Source organism: Macrosteles quadrilineatus, unplaced genomic scaffold, assembly GCF_028750875.1.
Source record: "Macrosteles quadrilineatus isolate MER2022 unplaced genomic scaffold, UCM_ALF_1.0 Scaffold_7__1_contigs__length_78375512, whole genome shotgun sequence".
NCBI lineage: Eukaryota > Metazoa > Arthropoda > Insecta > Hemiptera > Cicadellidae > Macrosteles > Macrosteles quadrilineatus.
In genome coordinates, this window is record NW_026542600.1 from 42,860,606 (window position 1) to 42,885,226 (window position 24,621).

Here is a 24,621-nt window from a genome sequence, read left to right on the forward strand (position 1 = left end):
AATTGAAAACTTCATCTTGAAAAATTAAGAAAACAAATCTAAATTTTTCTTATCTAAATCAATGTCTTACAAAAGGTATTATAATAAGTTTCGATAGAAACAAATAGACAAAGTAGTAAGTGATTGTTGTTTGACACACTGTGAGGATCATGTGCGTCTGGCGGATGGTGGCGACCGACGACCACGACCGCGCCAGGGTCATAGTCGCTGCGCTACCTTGAACTAATTCTTGGGCTGTCAGAGTTGCGCTCAGGCACAATGCCGCACAAGCGATGTTCTATGAAAATGCATACGATTCACAATACAATAGGAAGCGGTTCCTAGTTCTATAGTTCTGCCTTTTGAAGACCCACAATGTTGCCACGCAAATCAATCTTGCTCTGAGAACGAAACAGAATCTGAAGACCCCTTATACATTTAACATATAACGAAAATAATTTCCGAAGTTATAACATAAGCTTTTGAGAGTTTGTTAACACGATGTAGTGCAAACGTCTACAAGACATAACTTTTCTTCTGCTAGCAGCCTATAGTAGTAGAGGTGTAATTTTGCAAACTTTGATTCCAGCATGCAGTAGGATCAAACAATAAACAGCCCCAAACTTCCAGGACAAATCTTGAATTGAAGTATCAAAAGATCATATTTGGGCTGATTTCGAGAATGTAACTGTCTAAAATAAGTGACATTATATAAATAACATTTTGTGTGCTAATTTCATTGCGATTCTCCAATGAGAAACATATATATTCCACTTATCCGGTTCCATTGATGATAATCATTAGCGACCCAAGAATTTTTAAAAGGTTTATACATGTAAATTTAAAATCATTTGGAAATTATTCAAAGAGTGTACCAAAATGGCTATTATATAGTGTATAACTAATTATGTACTTCGTGCTAACATGTTTGCTATTGTTGGGAAAGAATTTACCACCGTAGCCGTAAACATATCATATAGTCCAAACAAACTAAAAAAACTGACACAGGGAACGTTAAAAAAATTGCAAGAAACATTTTATGGTTTTATTTTGTAGTGTTGGGTCTGCAGAGTGACAAACTAAAAGTTGCCAAAAACATTAAATGAGTAATTTGAGACCTCATAGAACTTGGTGACGTATTAACAACTCGAGATATAAATATATAAAAAAAGATTTCAAAAAGTTAAATTTAATATTGTTTTGGGGATTGTAGCTCGTCTCTAACTCGTTCGATTTTAATAATCAATAGGGCAAATGTAAGCTCTTACATTACAGAACTTTTAAAGGTTAGACTGAACTGCAAGCGTTGATAAGAACTGGAGATATAAGAAAAATTATCTTAAAAAATCTTCAAAGTACGAAACGTCCATAAGAAATGTATGGGGGGGGGGAGTTTTCGTTTGAATATATCTTCAAAACGTAAACAGATATTTAAAAACGGATTTCAGCATTGAAATCAGCGTGAAAATCTAGTTTATAATGATGTGTCACAACGTTATCATTAAATTTAATTTTTTTATTAATATCCAATATGGCGGATCCAAGATGGCGGATTCCCTATAGGAATGAAGTACTAACCACCCAATAAACATCGGTGGTCGTCCCAGGTCAATATCTAAAAAAAAATTGAATAAAAAATGCATGTGGTATCTTTTTTTTCAAATTTGCTCAATGTTGGGAAAAGCCGCCATTTTTAATCGTGATTTTAGGAGGTTTCCTGTGGACCGATTTTTGGCAACTTTTAGTATGTCACTCTGCAGACCCAACACTACAAAATAAAACCATAAAACGTTTTCTTGCAATTTTTTAAGGTCATATCCTATATTTCTCTGACTAATATCTATACAGGGTGATTGATATAAGAGTGCCAGCTGTTTTATTCGAAAACTATAAGAGATATAAAAAAGTTAAAAGGTAAGTGCCTCAGATTTTTTTATTTTAATAATTGTAGTCAAGCCGAAAAATATATTTTATCCGCTGTTTTTCCAATATAGCCACCAACTTTGATTTTTTTTATGAAACACCCTGTATTTTACGATGTATTTCAGTACAATATGTTATTTTAAGACGATTTTACTCTTGTGTTCTTTTTCATAAACCTAACCGTTTCAAAGATAATAATGGTTGAAGTTGTGAAATTTCGAATAGTTTTCGAATAAAACAGCTGGCATACCTACTTGCTTAGACCTTTATCGAAACTCTTTCTCATGCGGAAATTTCAAAACTAACCATTATTATCTTTGAAACGGTTAGGTTTATTTAAAAAAAAAAAACACAAGAGTAAAATAGTCTTAAAATTACATTTTCTACCGGAATACATCATAAACTACAGGGTGTTCCATAAGAAAAATCAAAGTTGGCGGCCATATTGGAAAAATGGCGCCTAAAATATTTGTTTTGACTTGACTACAATTTTTAAAATAAAAAATCCAAGGCACTTACTATTTAACTTATTTTGATATCTCTTGTAGTTTTCGAATAAAACAGCTGGCACACTTATATCAATCACCCTGTATACGAATTACTATTACTGAGAGTGAATAGTTATGATGGAAAACTTGAAGGGAGCTACTGTATGGATTTAGTACACACCTGCAATTAATGCTTCAATACTGTGACGAGTTTAAAGCGGTAGATTACATTTATAATGTTATAGCAATTAACTTCAATGTATCTAGAGAATAATCGATCAGGCTGGAACCGATTCTTGCGTTTATCCACGGGTATGTGCAAGGACTCATGTGATCCTAACAAATAATGGTTAGTCACAACAGTATAGCGATGGGAGCCGAGGCCGACTGCGGAGGTCGTCACCTTCTGAGGACTTTTACCTTAAACAGAAAGGTCTCATCGGAGGGTTTTGGAGCCAAAACATGACTCAGGCGTGAAATAGCGATTTGGCCCAACTTGCAAAAACATTACACCCTCTAGATAAAACTGGACGCAACCCAAATCTTTCGCAGGAGATTTAATGATAAAAAATGTTGATTTAATATGCAACTGACGTACAGGATATTTTAAATCTTAGCGAAATTTGTGGAACGTGATTTCAAAACAAGTCTAACCAACACCTTTATATGTTAAATTAGGCATTGTTATTACCTCACAATTAGGTTGTTCAGTTAAAACACCACAACCTCAGGCAAAACTTAGCATTTTAAGTGGTAATGGATTTTATGAAAGAGAACAAGACGTTTTTTAGAGGAAACGGTCAAAACCATCTTGTTTCAGCAAGATTCGCACTATAGACGTTTACAATAATTCTTCCCTACAAAACATCCAGACACTCGGATGGACGAAAACATACACAGTTGGTTCGAACTATGGATGCTTCTATTTTCGTTTTGAGTGCAAATATGGTAAAGTAAGTGCATTTAATTGATTATAAAACCTATTTTTTGTCTATTTCATCTATGAGAATCAGTGAGCTCGACAAAGACACTGCGCAAATTCTCTGTGAAACTGGCGCCTATAAATAACTCTATTATGCTGTGAATCCTCATTCGTGTCTTTCACGCCGGTAGCGCCGTAACACTTAACACGCATTCCACATTCAACTTGTCTAAACATGTTTCCTACGTGCAACGTCATGCTTCAAAAGTCACTGACTACTGACTAGACACATGCACATGCAATGCTTGCATCATCGTGGAATTGCAAAGCTACCTAATACGTGGTCTAGTTTAGAATCGCAAACCTACCTATAGTAGCCTATGTGGTCTAGTTTGGAATTGCAAAGCTACCTGTTATAGTACGTGGTCTAGTTTGGAATTGCAAAGCTACCTAATACGTGGTGTAGTTTGGAATTGCAAAGCTACCTGTTATAGTACGTGGTAGTTTGGAATTGCAAAGCTACCTATTATAGTACGTGGTCTAGTTTAGAATCGCAAACCTACCTATAGTAGCCTATGTGGTCTAGTTTGGAATTGCAAAGCTACCTGTTATAGTACGTGGTCTAGTTTAGAATTGCAAAGCTACCTATTTATAATACGTAGTCTAGTTTGGAATTGCAAAGCTATCTGTTATAATACGTGGTCTAGTTTGGAATTAAAAAGCTACTTATTATTGTACGTGGTCTAGTTTTTTCATAAAACTCGGGTTTTTATACATTCCCAACCTCTTTAACATTCACGTCCGAAAATCCAATCAGGCAAATGGAAATTTGCTTAGTCTGCAGGTTTACTGCGGCGGGGTTTTTTTATTTATCCCTCGCGTTAAAGATACTGTACGTAAAGATACTCTAGGTGAACTAGGGATTTTCAGGAAATTTCCATAGTCTAATACAAACTTTATATGTATATTAATTATGTAAAACAGCTGAACGGCTCTGGCCAATCGCAATGAATAATAAAACAGTTGTCGAATCAGGTAAGTTGAACGCTTGTGATGCATCTGGTGTACATAGTCGCAGAATGTCGGAGTCGGAGGTAAGGCGAGAGTCTCACGTCAGACAATAGTCTATGTAATTACATCCTCGACAGCCACCATAGCGTCTCTGGCCTCCAGCATCCGTGAGGTCCAAACATTGTTGGAACACAAATAAAAATGGCATATTGTAGAATGTGTTGCAAGTGATAATCCCCAGCTGATTATTTTTTCTCGTCACATAAAGTTAAATTCTGAGCGAATGCGGTTAAATGCTCTAGTTGAATGATTTGTTCCGAATGGTCGATGGGGTCTTTTCAATAAGGTTTACCATTTTCATAGTGCACTGCGGGCGGCGGTTTGGTCACTTTAATATACTTTTGTTTGGTTTACGGTAAATGACAAACTAGGTAAAATCTACAAAAACTAACGTTGTGATTTCGTGTTACTTTTAAGAGACAAAAGGACGTCAGTTTTTGTTCATGCATTCTTTTATTTTTATGTTTGGAAAAGCTGTATTTGTAAATATCCCATTGTTGGTCATAAGAAACTAAACTTAAACTTAACTACTGCAAGAGTGGCGGCTGTCTTGTTGAAAAGATGCGTCAATTGCTCAGATCCCAATGCCACAAATATGCACATGCAATATCAAAATACATATGCAAGGGAATTCACTGTCAGTGCAGTGACGTAGCCAGGATTTCAAAATAGGGGGGGGGGGGGTAGACCGACCGGGGTGTCTGGTGGTATTCCATACACCCCAGGTCAAAGGGGGTCCGGGAAAATTTTAAAAATATAGGCCCTAAAACTGTCTTTTTTAGCTCTCATTGAAAATAATCAACCCCAACGTCAATACAGTAAGATTATATAACTTTACATTTAATTTGACAAAAAAATATTATATTTAAGACCAGAAGGGGAGGGGGGTCCGGACCCCCAGGACCCCCCCCCCCTGGCTAGGTCAGTTGCTAACACAGTAGCATAGTATTTATCTTCAGGAACCAAAAATGAAGACTTTTAGGACTGAGTTTGAGTTCTAAGAGGCGTGGTCGGGGACACGAAAACGTCGAGATAACAAAATGGTTCCATTCGACTGACGAAAGCTATTTCCCGCAGTACTGTAAAACCTTATTCAACCCCATTAGGTTTGAGTGCTCGAAAATCCATTCATGGCTCAAAACTGGACCTAACTGTTCTTAATTATTGATAATCTTCTAGTACATATTCCTTGCTAATGAAACAGCTGATCTTAGTCAGCTGGAAAGCTAAAAAACTGATCTCCCTTATTCAAAACTCCACATAATTAATTTTGGGTTAAAATTGGGAGGTTGCATACTAATTTTGATTGAGCGTAGAGACAGCAAACCCATGGTTCGTTTGACAAAGCTTTTGGTATGTGGACTAGGCTAATATAGATTTTCTAGACCACAATTTTATTCTAATTATTTCACTTAAGAATTAAATTGATGACTCAATAGATTTTGAACAATATTGAAACAGCTGAGGTTCCGCGACTGCAGGTTTGCCATTCCAGAAGCAGACTATACGGTGTCCAAGATGCTTTTATTTTTAAAATATTAAAAGATCTATCACGGTTGGGCTTTTTATTATTTAAACAATTTTATATCAGAGTAAATAGTATTGTGAGAAATATTACTGTGGGAAGTTGGAAATGTCCTAATCATAGAAACCATCTCATATATTAATATTCATGTAGACTTCAAGAAAATGTTTAAATGGAAGTAGAACTCACTGAGCAATCGTAAAAAAATTATATTTAATTCGATACAAAGCTCAGCGTCACTATCAATTCCATAGGTCTATTATAGTTGAAAAGAAGATTTAATAATCAATCCTCTTTTTAGTGTAGAGATACACTTGACCAGGTTTATTGAACTTTTAAATACTTAACAATGTGTAAATACTACTGAGTTTTACTGAAAATTGGGACGAATGTTTGATTTTTCTCCCGGCCATGTAATGTTACGCGAAACATTGACAAGCACAGCATGTGCCTTCAGATAAATGGTGTATCAATTATGGTAGCTGTATACGAGCTTGTCCTAATAATTACTAATCTGGGGTAGTAATAAGCTGCTAATCAAACAATGCTTAACGCCACAGGTCAATTTTCGTTCCATACAAATACAACATAGGTACTTTATAACTTATTCCGGTTAATTAAATGTTATTTAATTTCATTTAAGGGTGTTGTTTCCTTTTTTTACTACTGCACAATTCGTTGTGTTGAGTTTCCATTACGATTTCCCGGCTTTGGCTGGGTTTGTTTGCATATTCTACTATGTATGGTAAAGGCACTTTCTCAACTCAGGGAGGGATTATATTCCAGATACCAGAAAACGTGGAAAAATGTTGTTACTAATCTTAACGGATAATGTCCACAACAATCCCTTGAAAACTAAATCTAAATTAAACCACAATTTTAAAATCTTAGACCGCTGATAAAGGCTTGACAGGCATATTTATATTGTTACTTGTTGAAATGATAAGCGAGTTGGTTGTCATAGGAATGCAACGTCTTCAGCCTTCTCTACTCCCCACACCTATACACGGACATGCGGCTTTGGCACGCGTGTACAACACGCAACACGGCTGTGTAGCGAACGACACGTGCTCACCCCTCAACACACTGACCATTGTTTATCAAAGTACACTTGTTAACATTCATAGTATAATATTGTACGTTTTGAATCAAAATTCCACCAGAGATAGCCTCTGATAGTGAAACAATTATATGACTAGGTACTGGTCAAGATTCCTAATTTTGAGAATATGAGAAATTGTCAGAAAGGGTATACCAATCACTTAACACGAACTGGACAAGATTACTGATCATGAGAAATGGTCAAAAAGGGTGTACTAATCCCTTAACACGAACTGGACAAGATTACTGATCATGAGGAATGGTCAAAAAGGGTATACTAATCCCTTAACACAAACTGGACAAGATTACTGATCATGAGAAATGGTCAGAAAGGGTATACTTATCACTTAACACAAACTGGACAAGATTACTGATCATGAGAAATGGTCAAAAAGTGTATACTAATCCCTTAACACAAACTGGACAAGATTACTGATAAATTAAAATGGGTATACTAATCCCTTAACACGAAAGGGGCAACATTCGTAACGATATAAATAGTCAGAGGGGGTATACAACCATTCCGCTAGCACTTATTGGACAACTATTTAGGGAGAGACTTACAAAAAGGATTGCATACTCGGGTAGTCAAGGGGAAGTTAGTCTTAATATACAATTAAACATTAGGTAAGTTTAAAGAGCTTTTTTTATAGGGAACCAAAAACTGGTATAGTACCTATTCAGCCCTTGATTCCTTTAGGTGCAATACTAAAGTAATAACTAGTATAATTAACGCATTAACTGTTATTTTCCATCTGTATTTAAAATTCCGATAGCAATGACGTGGCATTTCCAGCAAAATCGTGCTCACGTATATAAACGGGATTCTTTGGCAATACTTTCCCCTTTTCGTATATAAGGGTGTTTGGTAGAAAATTTGATCTCGGATTATTTGTTATTGTTTAATTAGACAAAAAATTAGAAATATAAATATAATAAGAAATATTTTTTTATGTTTAATATTAAGGGATATGTGGATCTTGAAATGTGTTAATTTGTCATATTTCGGTACCAATTCACAGGGGGAATGGGTAATGCGACTCTCACCAAAATTGGCATTCAGGTGTAGAAAAATAAGATTACGATCACTAGCTATTTAAAATTATAAATTTTTCAACTTTAATTTTTTTATAAATTAAAAAAAAATATTTACATTTTTTTAAATAATTTTAAAAATAGCTGTTTGTTTTTGGGTAAAATTCATCTCTATGTTGGAATTAAGGCTAGTACTCACTAGGACACCCGGTCGCTTATCAACCGGCGATCTGGTTGACGAGCGACCAAATTGCACAAATATCGCCGTGTGTGTACGTGTCTGTCAATTTGGTTGAGGGCGATTTGTAGGTTGCCAGGCAACCTTTTGGTTTTCGGACATGTATCGAAAACCTGGGGGTTTCCGATCAACCATTTTATCGCCGGGCAATCAGATTTCTCAAAAAACTAGAGTGTGTACGCTTCAGCGACCAAGTTGATCAACTAAAGACGGCTAAAGGCTGTCTCATGTTAAGTTGAGGCAGACTACCTGACCAGAGGGTAGAGCAGGACAATGGCTAGGCCGGTCCTTCGACGGACCCTCCCGACCCTTGGAGTAAATCCCATTAACCACGCTTCACTGAAAACTTCACTTAAAAGCGTAAATATATTGATTAATTGAAAATATAATCAATTCGTCATATCTGAAAATAATGTATTCTAGGTTATAAAAAAAACAAAATGTTTCATGTTCGTCCCATGCAAATCGGCCAACTTGAATATTAAAACAAACTTCTAGTTTGTCTCTTGTAGTACAAAATTAATTTATAAGTCGGTATTAATAGTGCATCTATCAATATAAATAAAATTAGAGTTTTATCTGTAGGTTGTTCAGAATGATATATTTATATATGGATTTTAATTATATATTTGTTAGCTGTTTTTATTTTACATTTTATACATTAAAGAAGTGAGATTAATAGCCATGTGGCTTAAATAACGGGTTTGATTAATCGCAAGGGTAATATGTAATTGTGAACTAAATCAAATAACTAGCCACCATCAGTGTGTATCAAGTTGTACCGGTTGTACCCTACATAAGTTTTGGTAACGGCACCAAAAGCCTACAATCGAGGTTTTCACTCATTAACGGCGTTTCGAATGCTGTTGTGTAAAGTAAAAAATTACAGCTACACTGGGTAATCGCGGATGTTGCTGCTATCTCGGAAGATCTTCGCAATTTCGCTTTATACGTAACAATCCATTGTGTCAAATCACATATTTTCCTATGTGTCTTTTTTCGGTGTTGACTCACCACTATTGCATTGCTGTCGCTGGACCATACCGCGAAATTTGTTTCTGAGAAGTAGATTCACGTACGCTATGCGTAGCCTCTTAATAGTTCGGACGTCCGGTTGCAACTATGTTACAACTATGTACCCAACTAAATTACAGCTGTTTCGGCAGGGAAAAGGGTCATCATGATCATATTAGGTCGATGATCAATAATACCAAAGATTACATATGGCGTTAGCATATGTAATCTTTGATAATACTAATTAGGTAGTATATACTGAATATAATAATTATATTAATATAATTAAGTCGTTTTAGAATATTATAGAGCATACTTTTATTATTCCTAACGCAGAGAAAGTTGAACTGTAGGGCCTAACTCACTAACTTAAAAATCTCGTACCTTTTTGTAATAACTACACAATTTACTTCTTCACAATATTTAGGAGGTTTGAGGAGAAGTTCCCCTAACATCTTTTTTATTTAATGTATATTGATTATATTGATCACCTGTTGAGCTATTATTTTAAAGGTAAGGGTCAAGTGGAGGTGATAGATTTCTTCCCCTAAAACCATATAAATATTATGAACGAAGTGTAATACAGAATATAAACTATTAGTAATTTAAAATTAAATATTGTACTTAGTTATAAGGAGAAAAGTTTGATTTAATACTTAAAGTTGGCCGATTTGCATGGGACGAAAATGAAAAATTTAGTTTTTTTATAACCTAGAATACATTATTTTTAGATATGATGAATTGATTATATTTTCAATTAATCAATATATTTACGCTTTTAAGTGAAGTATTCAGTGAAGTGTGGTTAATGGGATTTACTCCAAGGGTCGGGAGGGATGGCCTAGCCATTGTCCTGTTCCACCCTCTTGGTCAGGTAGTCTGCCTCAACTTAACATGAGACAGCCTTTAGCGCATGCGCAGTACAACGAAAAATGAACTGACGAAACAAAACCATGCTAAAATCTCAATCTGACGTCCTTTTAGCGAATTTCCCTATAGGGAAGTAGCTATTACCGTAGGTCTCATGGTAAGACTTAGGCCCGGGACCGATTTACTTTTTCATTTTAATGTCCCCAGAGGCCAAAAACACCATTCGTTCAAATTTTTATATATGTATATATATATATATATATATATATAGGTATATATATAGATTTATATATATATATATATATGTGTCCGTGAACACGATAACTTGAGTAATTTTTATCCGATTTTGATGAAATTTGGTTTGAAGGTGTAAGGCGGGATAAACTTGAATGAGTTCGCGATCCAGCATGATCGGACCATGGGAACAGGGTTTTATAGGGGGTTTTATGGGGTAAAAATGGGTTTTTCTCACTTTTTACCCTCAAAACACAAAATTTCCCAATTTTTCTCTAAACCTTCTTAAAGAGCTTAAAAAAACAAACAATTCAGTATATCAAAGTGTTTTTGTACGGTTATTGGTTACGGAGAAAACTAAAAAAATGGTAAATTTAAAATTCCCATGTTATTCTTATGGAGAATATTGTAAAATGTTGAAGTTTGCTTGTTTATGAATATATTTTGATCAAAGTTGGCAAATTTATTTATTTTATAGTAAGCTATCAATATTTTACTAAAAACACACTACTTTATTAGTTTCCTTGTAGCAGCAAACCTAGGTACTCGTTAAACCTAATAATGTTATTTAAATAGATCAATTGAAAATCAATTCGGACAAATGGAAATTCGCTTAGACGGCAGGTTTGCTGCGGCGGGGGTATTTTTCTATGTGAGGTGTCACGGGTGTCACTGGTTGCTTAGTATGACGGAAACTGTCATCTGAAATATGTAAATAGTTCTTAAAATCCTGAGGATTTTTAAGTCGAAAAGCTCGTAGGAGGGCCGATGTGGCTGTAACTATTTAAAGCCACGAACACACGTTTGTGGCTACGTTAAAGCCACCCTTTAACCCAAAATCTTCTAAACAATTTCTTTCTTCTTCTCTACTTCATAAGTTTTAAATATAATCAAAACTTCGGCAGCTATTTCCTCTTCGTCGGGGGCATGGTGTTGTCATTTAGGTTCACACTTTGATAGGCTTAAGCGTGAACCAGAACAAAACAAATTGTCTATCCCCACCAAATTTTGATTGATTTCCAGCTTGGTTGAAAGTGCTAGGTATCCTAGTGTGTACCACCCAGCAATAAAACGTTCAATCATCAACTTAGTCGCTCGTCAACCAGGTCGCCGGTTGATAAGCGACCGGGTGTCCTAGTGAGTACTAGCCTAAATGCGATATGTTAATTCGCTTGGGGTGAATTCGTATCTTTGATGCCTTGCGCTGGCGGCGCACTACTCGTTGAGAGTGTGTACACTCACGCCGGGTCATAGAACACAACGATAAATGTATTCTGTTAATGTTACATGATGTTAATGATTACATAATGTTCATGTTCATGTGAATTGGTACCAAAATATGACAAATTTACTGCTGTAATTACAAGCTCCATATCTCCATTAATATTCAACATAAAAAATATTCCTTACAGTATATATTTGTATTTCTAATTTTTAGTATTACCTATTGAACAATATTTAAAAAATCCGAGATACAATTTTTGACTAAACACCCTATTTATTTTTGCAAAATAAATAAATGCGGCTACTATGCTGGCAAACAGGTTATTTGTTGTGAATTGTATTATTAAGTTATATTAATGTAAGGGATTTAATGTATCGGGAAAAGTAAGTTATAGATTTACAAACAATTCAAACATCATTAAACATTAGTTTGTTTATAGGCAAATATTCAAAACGATCATGGAGTTTTCATTTGCTGCTGGGCCAGATCTACAATCTCTAAAGTCTGTGACACCCTAATACACCCGATAGTATATAAGTAAACACTAATTAGGCCATGTGTTAAGCTATGGCCATAAAGTTAGCTTTTAATTTACAATTAATACGGTTTAGTTAGTTAGGACAGTATTTACATTCTGTTAAAAATTTAAAATTTTTCTTAACTTCAAATTGTTCACGTTTGTAACTTAGTTTTTATAACAATAGGCAAGTGGATAAGTATTAATCGTAGCATAACACACAGGCATATAAACTGAACAGAACATTTGTTTACTCAGTACTAAATATCACCTGATCACAAATAGTGTTTATACTGTATTTCATTTTGAGGACGCTTCTTATCGACCAAAATACTGAACAGCCAGAGAAGTTAGTGGAGAAAATTAAATTTTGAGTTGACAAATCGAATTTAAATACACGACAGTACCTTAGTACAGACTTTGGATTTCAAAGTCACTACTTCGTCCACTAAGCACTACGGTAATGTATGCCGGGTCCGGATTTTCTGATAAGAGGAGCGGCGCGGCGCCCAGTTGATAACACGGTACAGGTACAGCGTACGGCGCCGTCGCGGGAACATCACAACACAACATAACCTACAAATGTCAAACTGTCACTCACCGATGTTGACGATTTTGATCCCTTCGTTCTCCAGGAACTTGAGAGCCACAGAGACGTTCTCCAGTTTCTGGGAGCGGAACGTCGGTCGCTTGTTGTGTTTGGGCAAGAGTTTCCCAGAGAGAACTTCTATCAGAGTGATGAGCCTGAGTCCGTCGCACAGATCCGTCTCCAGATTACCTATGTGTTTGCTAACCGTCTTGAGATGTTCGTTGGCCCATCTCGTGAACGTGTTCTGTTGTATACGTTTCCACTGAGCGTCCTCCGCCAGCTCACGCTCCGTCGCCGCCATATCCTCGTCCTGATCTACACTGTTGTTACTGACTCCGGCTCCGGTGACCGGCGATATGGCCACGGAGACGGGAAGTTCTGGGTTCATCATTCTGTATAGCGAACGCTAACGCTACCTGTTGAACGACTCCACAACTCGGCCGGTTACGCCTGTAATATACAGATAGGCAGTATGCGTACCGCAGTTCACACAGATAGCGCGATATAATAGGTCCGGCGTCGTCCGCGTATCTCACTAGACTGAGACGAGAGCGCTCCTCTCCTCCTAGCGCAAAGTCAAAAGATCGCACATGTTTAAAAATAATCTCTCCCTTAGTAGGGGGATTCTGTTATTAGTCATAGTGCATGGGTCGCCTTGGCCCGCTTCGACCGACATCACCATTCACTCAGGCAGCCAGGCGAGTCTCGTGCCTAATATGGTGGTCAATCGTCGTCGACCTTATCCGACCATATGTTCTGTAAACATTTGGCACTCGTCGCTGTTACTGCCTAACCGGTCTCTGCTATAGCCGTGATCATTCCACATATGGACCATCCGCAGTTTTATCTCTCGACTTGGAGAAGCGATAATATATTTAAAATATGTAGCTTACTTAAAAATTAAAATTTGTTTATTAACCTTGTTAAACAAAATATATTATAAGTTTTGGATTTGTAAAACCCCTCCATAAAATATATAAAACTGAAATTTATCATTCAAGCGTGGTTAGATAGTACCACACGATACATGATAATGTATCACTGATAAGATTTGTGTGTCGCGTGTGCCTTCAGAGCAGAGAGATGAGTTGTCGGCATTACATCAGTGCGTTGAGCGTTGCAGCCGCGCCGGCCACCAATACCGACACTGCACTACTCAGTGCTCACAGCATATAAAATGAATACATTAATTTGAAACGTATATCGGCTTCATCATATATTTTTATAGTTATACTTTAATCGTATTTAAAATGGACAATGGCCAATGGACATAAGCAGTGCTTTAGTATGTACACCTAGAAGTGAATTGTGCCTATATGTTTATACTAATTTAATTATTTCCGCCTAATTTAATTTTCTCCCTTTCAAAAATGTCTCTTTACTGTGATGTTGAAACTTTGAAAAACGTTTACTTTGCATAGATTCATTCACCTATTCATTCGGTATCTGTCTACTTGGAGTAACAACTCAAATCAATCTAGCTCAAATATTAAAACAAAGAAAAAGAGCAGTGGTGAAAGAGCACTAACACAGCTAAACACACCAACTTTTTATGTGCAATATATTTTTGAATCAATTTTAATTTTTTTTTATCCTCATACTATGTATCCAAACTACTTGAGCACCAATATGAAAAAAGGAAAAAAATCAATTTTTGCAAAATATGCCCAGATTAAAGTTTTATGAAGAAAATCATCATTTGGTGGTATTTTTTTTAATATATCCCTAGAGGAATTAAAAATTTAAAATATACAACAAGTTTAAAACAAACTAAAACGTTTCTCAATAATCATGGCCATTATTCCATAGAAGAATTTTCCACCTCCCTCGAGAATACTAGACATTAAGAAAACATCTATATAAAAATAGGGAGTTGTATTTTTTAATTTGTATCTTAATTTATAATACAGTAATTGTAATCTTTGACACTATTCAAATGCTGTACTATGTATACTTCTCAATGAATACAGAAATTGAAATTGAAGCCAGGCTTAAAATAATGAAAACATACATTGTTATTGTCAATGCTTGGTTAAAATGTTGATAGTTCGTTTAAAAATTAAATTTGTTTTTAAAATTTAATATAAACAAAGGTTAATAATAAACTGTCTAAGGGTATTTTTCTAAAAAATGCCTATTATGTAAAAAATTAACCATTCAAACTAAATTTTATATCTGGTCAGAGGGTAAAATACCAGGGGTAAAGTTCCAGGGTCAAAAATTCGGGAGTATCCGAGGGTAAAAATCTGGGCCGTACACTCTAGGTTTTATGATTTGATATGTTCAGATTAAATCCATAACCAAGAAAAGATACTTTAAATGCCACATTTAACTTATTCATACTCATATTGTGCAACTCTAAAGTTCACCCCTAATGGCTGTGACATCAGATTTGCTCTGGGAGTAGAATTCCAGGGGGATAAAATTCTGCTAATTCTACTACCCCTCTCTTTCACTGACACACCATTAACTCCATACTTCATTCCACCCCCTAATCTCTGCAACTCTCTTGTCACACGATGAACTATCTACTGGTCCAAGTCCACTATCTGCTACTATCTGTCCACTATGTACTTTTCCATCCCAGAATGCAATCTCAATGGCAAGACCAATAAGCAGATCAGTAAGTTTGTCTGGTCGTTAAATCACCATTTCTTTACCAGGAAATAAAAAGAGGAAGTAATTTTAGGGCAGTTTATTAGAATATTTAATGTTTCAAATGGGAAACAATTTGACAATATATCCAAGTTAATCAATAGTACATGACAACAAGAAGAATACAACAACACGGTGACACAATCCTATTCATACAAAGTACAAAATTTCCAAACGGTTTCAAGTGTAATAAGGTAATATGGCTAAAACCTCTGACTTAATAAACAGTTTTGTTAGTTTTTTTTTAAATAAACAGCATAGTATAAAACAAAATATCAAATAAATAGAGATAAACAGATACAACAGAAACGAATATAGGAGAATAATTAACAAATGATTACATCTAAATACTAATTACAATATTGAAATAAATAATAACTTTTTTTAATTGATTCGGTATGACCGATGCAATTAACTTACTTTTAACAACAATAAGAAAAAACAAAGGTACAGTCCTATCCTCACTTCTTCCTCTACAACTTACTTACACAACACTGTAACAGATTTTCTTACTTCCTAAATGACTTACAAATTAGTGAAAGCGTTTCTTCGATTGAGACGTACTCACATATTGAAATAAACAGTAGTCATACAAATTTTAATCTACTTGGCGTAAAGTGCCTTGATTTTTCTATTACATAGATGATCACGTTAAAAATTAATAACAAAATAATAACACTATAATCAACAAACTTTTTTTATTCACTTACCAAAACCTGAGTTTCCAAAAAGATAAGGTCTATCAGTATTCTTATTAAAAATGTATTAGTAAAATAAAATATTACGAAAGAGGGGTGTAGTAGTTTCATTGTCCATTGGAGGAAAAAATAACTGACACATTAATGGTAACAACACATAAATGCAGATTGCGTCAGTTGGGAAAGACATGGCAAACGAATTTGGCACACAAAATACAAAAGGCAAAACAACTAATTTTATACATGAATCAAAATACCGATAGCTGCTGACCCTCATATGGTTTAACTTTCTTTTCTACTTCTACGGTTTAAAATAATCCACATCGCTAGTCCAGTTCTATTAGCTACAAACTGAGACCTACAGTTTATTGATACAAAAATGTCTTTAGTAGGCATAGAATAAAGTAAAAAAGCAGTATAACAATCAAAGAAAATATGAGATTCTAGGAATATATAATTGATCAGTTGTGGTCCTTGTGTAATATACATTAGTGTTCAAAATGCTAAACATGAGAATATGATACTTAAAAAATGAAACAATTAAATTATTCATAACAAATATGAACATGTGTAGCTTATATAATAATTAAAGTTAGGTGAAAATAAAAAAGTTGAATTTCTGTAGTGAAAGTAAAAGTATTAGCAAAACCAAATCTATCAACGTTAAAAATGAAAATAACTGAGAAATAACAAGTATTATCAATATAATCTATCTTTTAGTGTTTTACTACAACCCTCATTGTTTGAAATGGTTTGCATTATTTTAGCTAAGACTACAAATAAATAGGTGCAGGGATGAAACTGTGTTAAATTTTGTGAATACTTTGATAGTATAGATTTGAAAATGTTTACAGCGCATACTTTTATGTATTAGTAAACATCCTGGATTGGACATATAAATAAAATAAAAATAAAGTTCTAATCTACACCCAAAGCTACAAAAATTAATTTAAATATATGGTAATAGTATGTTGATTGTTTTTGCTAAAGCAGTCCATCTATCGTAAACACATATTATATTTAACTGCAGTGGATCTCTTGTATGTAAAGATTTTAAAATCATGAAAGTAAACTACTGATGATTTTTTTAAATATTTTAAATTCAATCAAACATTTTGATTTTTGGTCGTTTATAAAAGAAAAAACATATAATGTCAATAAATTGTAAAAAGTTTGCGTTTGGATTTTTTAAATACAGAAGATACGTGTGTATAGCCAGTCCTTGACTAGATATATAACAGATGATACAGATAACAATATATTGCTGTGCCATGAAATAATAATAAATACAGTATAAAGGAATCAGTATAACAAAATAAGCTCGACACATATTACCACTCATTGTAGTCAGACAGCTCATGTAATCAAATTGAGAAGTTTATATACATCGTACGACAAAAACCTAAATTCACATGTGTACAAAACTGCCACGTTGAGGATTTTTAAAAGACTTTTTGTTTTTAACTTTATTGCTTAAACTACCCATTTACTAGTCAAAAACTAAATAAAAAATTATTTATATTGTAGTGATTGATGACTATATATCATCCGTGACACAGTGAAATCTAGGTTTAAACTTATCTCGTACTTCGATAAATTATTTATATATTTATAATATTTATATAATTTATAGTATGTACAGTAGTCACTTATCACACGTTTAGCAAAATGCGTGGCACATTTTTTTAAGGGCTCTGTATACATTGTAAAGGTTTCCAGGTAATTTTGTGGCAGTACATATACACTGACATGTGCGCTCCGTAGATAAAAAGATCAGAAACACGTTTTCAATTTGCAAAATCATAAGCTCGAATATTGTTATAAAATATATCGTCTAAACTATCCTACTTTGTAATGATAACGGTGATAAGCATTAGAGACAATGGAGCCGGGGTCGGCGTGGTGCGTGGGGCAAGGCACTGAGGTCGAGTTAAGAGTCCGAGGTACCCATGAGAGGCGCCAGAGTTGGATGGAAGGCGATGGTCATGGCGATGAACAACACCACCAGCGGCAGTGCAAACACCACGTTCTACGACAGAGCAAGAACCATCAACAACCACATCCACACGATAGAGGGAACTTTGGGAAAATTCAAAGGAAACTTTCATTTAGCGAAGTGATGATGAATATAACCCACTACATATTTTGTTTGAAATATTTTAAAACCATAAGATTTTGACCAATTAAATAATGTTAATTATGGTTTGGATTGAGATACCTTCAAAACCACTATACACAAAACTTTCTCAGTTAACCTAATTAAATCAAAACAATCAATGTGAGAGGTATGATAGACAGGATTTGGAAGACCTAAAACCTAAAAATATGGGAATTGGAAAAGGGCTATGTGAACTACCAAGGGCTTCACTGTGAAAACTTAAATACCTCTAAATGTAACAAACTCTGTGACAAACAGTTAAGAAAACCACAACTAACCCATTGGCATACCAAAATTGCACTACCTGATTACACACAGGGATTCCTACTTTTTGGCTCTTTTATTGACTCACAACCTTAACTTCCTTATTCAGTATTATTTTGCCTCAAATTACTATCTTCCTCCATAGAATGATTGAAAGACAATTCACAATTACCAATATACCGGTCTATTTCACTCGATCGTCAACAAGACAGTCACAGCTTTTTGGCACAAAACTTAAAAAATCAAAACCGAAACACTCAAAACTCTCACATGTGGTTTACTAATATTTTTGGTTTCGAAAACAGGTTAGGCAACCAAAGACACTAAAAACACACAATGACTATTGCAGATAGACAAAAAAAAATTATTAAATCGACCAGTACTGTGATCCCTTGGAATAATGTCGAACTAGTAGCAATGTCCTAGGAAGAAGCTGTTCCAACTAGGAATGTCAGAGCGCATTAGCGGCAAGACGGATATGTTGCGTCCTAGAATGCCAGAGGGTTAATTTTATTATTATATCTACCAAGATATTTTGAAAATTATGTGGATACACATTATGAGAAAAACTTAAGCTTGCCTCTAATGTTTTTATTTGTGTTTCACAATTATAAGTTCTGTAGTCAGTCATTTTGTTTATTTAATTTGTAAAATATAACTAAACATTAAATGTTGCTCTTAAATATTTATCTCATACCAAAAATAAGAACGTTGTTCTAGAAAATAATTGAACATAAGCGATATTCAATGAAGATATTAAGTAGGAGGTTTAGAACCTCTGAGAAGGATATACGGTGATTTTCTGTGACAGAACTTATAATATGTTTTATACCTACTTGAGAGATGACTGTATTATTTGTTGTTTTGTTCTTGTATATAGTATTTGTCTTTTATTCTTGTTTATATTTTATGTAATGATGAATTTGACACATTCTTGTATATACAATATATACTAATGAATAAAGATGTTTTTAATTGAATTGAATTGAATAACTACTACAAGTAAAACAAACTGTTTAACGGACTTTGAAAACTTTACTACGAACTAAGTATTTTTTTAGGTTAGTCGATGAGGCAAACAGAAAAATTAAAACAAACCACAAAAAACATTCCTGTGGTAGGAGCAATCAGCTTAAACAGCTTACATGTACAACATGCACACTTTCCCCAACAAACCTGTTTTGTTAGGTTTGTTATGTAAAATGTTAATCAAAGATTGATCCTGTAATCTTAACTTTTAGGTTTGATCGGTCTATGAGCAGATAAGAAGAAGACTTTGTGAGACATAAGTTAAAACTAATCATAAAAAGAACAATAAGGTACATATTACTGATGCAATAAAATAAACCTGAGATATCCTTTGCCACTGGTCGAAATCAATAACTGTTAAACATTTAAAGTTTTGTAAATTATTAGAGTATAAGTATAAAAATATCAAGTGTAGAGTTGGAGGGCGTTATTGGTAATTGTAGAGTAATGAGTCAGTAACATGACAGAGTAAAGGGCAGCGCTGCAGTTTATTCATGTGCAGATCTGAGGCCAATATGGAAGGTTGAATTTAAGGTTAAAAGAGGTTGTAAATCTCTTCATTAATTTCTGTTACTCCACCCCTACAGGTAATAGAATCAAAACTCACACAGATTTACTGAATTTGAAAATCTGTTGCAGTATAAAGGGGAGAAATGTATCCCAAATAATTGAAAATCATTTGATATAGTATGGAAGGAAGTTTCTGATTTTAAGTGAGTTTTGTATCAAACATAAATATTGTATTAATACCTTGAACATCTTTTGCCTGTTTATTGTGCTCAGCTGGTTGAATAGATACTAATGAAAAATACGGAACTGACTGTTGATTTTTATTGTGAATGATGTACATTATTATATGATATTTACAGGCTAGAAATTGTGTGCATAAAATGATACGTATTAGTAGAGTAAATCATGAAATCACATACCACTGCCCTTCCTGGACCCACACCTTTAACTACTCCAGAATAAAGTTAATATTAAAACTTTTGTTCAACATTAGATACATTAGTTTTAGTGTTATATGTTTAAGCTACCAAAATTATTCCACCAAAACCCAAGCCATTTTCAATCACCCCTTCAAAATTTACCTTCGCAGTTGTATGTTGCTTTGGTCGTAAAAAAGACGAAGGAAATGGAAAGATAGGAACACAGAGGGGAACATATTACGAATTTAAAACTCACTTCCACAAAATATTTAGTGCTGAGCCCCTTTAGTAGACACTACTGAATCCCAACAAACCCTTACTAAAAATAATCAAACATATTGTACAAAATTGTATACTTTATCAAGATGAAATGCAGAGTTTTAAAATACAGATGTTAGGTATTATATTTGGCGATTGGGAAAACTCCTTTTCTTTTACTGTCCACTTAATGCCTCATGGAATATGGCATATCGATACTGTACACACGATATCATGCTTTCAGCTAAGATAACATTTACAATAATTTTTATATTTACTGTCTTTAATGCTTTGTAAGCATAGCAACCTCAGAGTCTATGTTCAACAGATAGGGATAAGGAAGAGAAAGGGGGAGTTAACTGGAGGGATAGAGACCCAATGAAAGAAGAATGGCGATGACAAGAGACACAACTAGGCCCAGTAGATAGTGTTGGTTGTGGACCTACACAACACAAACTCATTAAAAACACGGACAAAATATTCAATAAATTAAACTTAATTTTACCAACAAAAAAATGTTGTACACAAAAATAATAGGGAGTTGATGCACTAACTTTTACCTGGTATCTGCCCCATTTTGTAAAAAAAAAAATACTATACTCTATCGTAAGGGGTCAAAATTGTTTCTAAAATTATAAATTTTTTCATTTTGTCCTTTTATTCTTAGTTTTGTTCTTATTGCTTTTTGACATAAGCAGTTCACGTTATTCCTATTGGACTAACACTGGACAAAGCAGAATAGATCCATTAGAAACAGTGGGTTTATGTTTATTTAAATGCTGGCCTATTTCAGTTCTCAGTCATGAACTAGTTCTGTTTGACATGGCAAATGCGTTAAAAGAGTTTTCTAAATACATGTACTCAATACTACTCTACTAGGTTCAAAACTAATACTAAATTCTTCTTTTGATTAAATAAAATACATTTACATGAATAGATTAACAGAAATTGAATTTACAAACAAAGTATTTGTTATTTTGATGGAAACGAAAAGTTGAAATATTTATATTTTAAATTAAGAATTTTTTCAAGTACCATATTTGACAAAATCTAAATAAAAAAGAGGCAGAAAATTCAGTATTAAAAACATACTAAGTGAGAAAGTACCACATTGAAAATGTCCATAAAAAACAATAAATCAGAGAAAGTTTTCATCTAACTCAAACTGACATATGTTTACTAAGCTGTGAAGATTTTGGTTCTGCTCTACAGCCTATTTGTAACCATCAGTAGATGTTCATGTTTGATCGAGTACTACTTTTTAAGATGCAACATTTAGTTATGAAATAAAGTCCAAAAACCATACAAAATTTAACTTTGCGATAGGTACCTATACAATTAAATATCTGAAATTAATAAAAATAAAATGATATTATGTTTTGCAGCCAGACGGATATTATAACAGTAGGTATAATAGAGTGTGTGATATTTGTGTTCATGAATTCATGACAACAAGGTTTATTCATATCTTTGGAAATAACAACACATTAAAATATTAACAAAATTATTTATTCTTGAAAGAAACAATTATACAATTGTGACGTAACTACTTACAATAGAAAACAGTACAAAGCATTTTCTAAATATTTCTATTGACAATCTAGGGTAGTACCTTGTTGGGCAAATGTGTGTCATAGCCATTGACTATACTTAGAATAGACTTTCCATGTAATGTAAAAATGTGAAGCCAAAAGAACGTGGTGCAATCTGTTGAGATGTTCACCAACTAATGACAATATTCTGTGTTAAGTGATAAATCAATCAGCTGTTTGCTATGATACTGCATTGATTTATATTTTACCAAATACACTGAACCACCTATTTTCTTGGCTTCAAATTTTTACGTTACATGGGAAGTCTATTCTGTGTATAGTCAATGGTACAGCCTTCTGCGAACTCCGCAAAAGAAGTCCGATGGTGACCTTAATTTACGGACAGTCTTCGTAAATCTTATTGGATTGAATTCAATTCATTATCATAGATAAATATTGAACTTTCAATTGATTTTTTTTCATCAAAGTTTTTGAGTAGGTACTGATGTGCGTTTTAGAAACTACACACCAACCAAAATGTTCTCTAGTTAATTGTTTTTAAATTTTTTGAGAGCTTGTACAGTTAAAATCCTTTTCTATAAACCAAAACTACCTTTCACATAGCCTCCAGCTGTTGTATTTGATCTGTTTTTCCATGATTATATAATCTTTTAAACATGTACTATGTTATTGTGTATAATGTATAAGCAGTGAAAGTATCACTATTTATTGTACAATGTACATAAAAATGAATAAAGATATTTGAATTGAATATCTATAAACTGGGTATCTTTACCTGCTACTGCTATTGCATTCTTACATAGTTTTTTTTTTAAACATAAAGATTTGACTTTTAACGTGTAAGCGGACAATATCCCGGATAAAGCTTTTCTTATTTTCTCTCATCCTTCATTAAAACTATTTGTTGAACACTAGAGATCAGTATACATACGGGCGTAACAAACTGTTAATGACAAAGAGAGAGAAGTAAGATACAGAGCAAACATGCTCATGGAACAACCATGTGCTTTTAGCTCCGGAATGGTGGGGCAGGAATATATTAGTACCGAGCAAGGAAGAGTCTGAACGGCTATTGTTTACAAAAGCAGTTTGTAGCACACAGGCTCTTCCTACAGCGTGAGCGCTGGGGAAGAGTAGAGCGGAAGGGGACGACCAATAGAATTTGCACTAGGCACAAGCGACTGATGCTAGACATGACTAAAGTCACAGAAAACATACTACTATAACCCAGAATGCTAACCGCATGGTAAAAAGCGTTAAGTACTCGGAGAGAGCTTTGCCTGTCAACTCGTAGGCAGCGCCACCAGCGTTGCTATGCTGGTGCATTGTATGCTGGTGGCACTGCCTACGAGTTGACAGGCAAAGCTCTCTCCGAGTACTTAACGCTTTTTACCATGCGGTTAGCATTCTGGGTTATAGTAGTATGTGTGACTTAAGTGTACCAATGAATGTTTCCTATGTATCTTACTTCTCTGTGTTAATAAACACTTGACCATTTAATTAAATTAATTCAGTACTTCAGTGTAAATGAAGGTATGTACTGAAACACATATTTTCTAAGACGTCCTAAACTTTGTAAATTCAATTTATAATGTTGCAGCTCTGGTATCTTAGATATTAGGTTGAAGACAAATGGGACTTTAACCAAATCATTAAGATCCATTTTTTTAAAATTAATTAACACTGAACATGTTAACATATCGTATAGTATCTCCACCCTGTTTTAAGAATTATATTCAGAATAGAAAAGCAGCCAAATTTACAAAAGAAAATACATATATATATATATACACACACACACGAGGGTGGTTTTTGCGTATAAATCCGTAGTTCACTTGTACATTGCAACGAGGCTCCTTGCCACTTACTGGCATCATTTGTGAAAAGAATGGCGCAATTTTCAGCTCTGTAGATGACATGTACGCTTTGCTTTGTGTTTCTAAAAATGTTCACTATCAAATCTCCCGCCTCGTGTGAGTTAAGGTCAGTGCTACATATTTTGATTACAAGAATCATATCCGATGCCGACATTCATCGCCTCATGACTGAATGCCCTAATTCAATGAGTGAGGATAATGTTTGGAAATTTGTTAAGGAGTGTAAAAAAAATGGCCGTGAAATCCTTTTTTTCCATTGTGGTCTTTTGTGAGTGGGTACCCACCAAAAACACAATTCCTACCGAAATGATCTTCGCTGCCATTTTTAAACTCCCTATAGCCTATTTCTGCAACTTTCCCCACTATCATTGTATCAGGGTAATAACATTCAGTCATCTGGTTGAACATAAATCTATATATCTATCTGGTCATATCATATCTATCTGGTTGTTATAGATCAAACATACTC

The 24,621-nt window shown here is 34.3% G+C and overlaps 2 protein-coding genes across 5 annotated transcripts in view; both read right to left on the reverse strand.

Annotated features, from left to right (window-relative positions):
• LOC128998701 (filamin-A) overlaps positions 1-13,256 on the reverse strand; it is a 184,286-nt gene extending 171,030 nt beyond the window's left edge. For 2 of the 3 annotated variants that reach the window (XM_054424946.1, XM_054424945.1), the window contains exon 1: positions 12,744-13,256. In XM_054424946.1, coding sequence (XP_054280921.1) covers positions 12,744-13,122 — 379 coding nt within the window. In that variant the 5' untranslated portion in view covers positions 13,123-13,256. The remainder of the gene's footprint in view (positions 1-12,743) is intronic. The other variant, XM_054424947.1, reaches the window with a different exon arrangement.
• Positions 13,257-15,411: 2,155 nt separating this feature from the next.
• Positions 15,412-24,621, reverse strand: part of LOC128998010 (sarcolemmal membrane-associated protein) — a 73,204-nt gene continuing 63,994 nt past the window's right edge. Inside the window, exons 22-23 of one of the 2 annotated variants that reach the window (XR_008491174.1) lie at positions 20,627-21,164; positions 18,002-18,113 (exon numbers count right to left, since the gene is read on the reverse strand). Coding sequence is in view for 1 of the 2 variants with exons in the window: in XM_054423931.1 (XP_054279906.1) it covers positions 18,015-18,113 (99 nt within the window). In the remaining variant the exon portion in view is untranslated. Of the gene's footprint in view, positions 18,114-20,626; positions 21,165-24,621 lie in introns of both variants that reach the window. The other variant, XM_054423931.1, reaches the window with a different exon arrangement.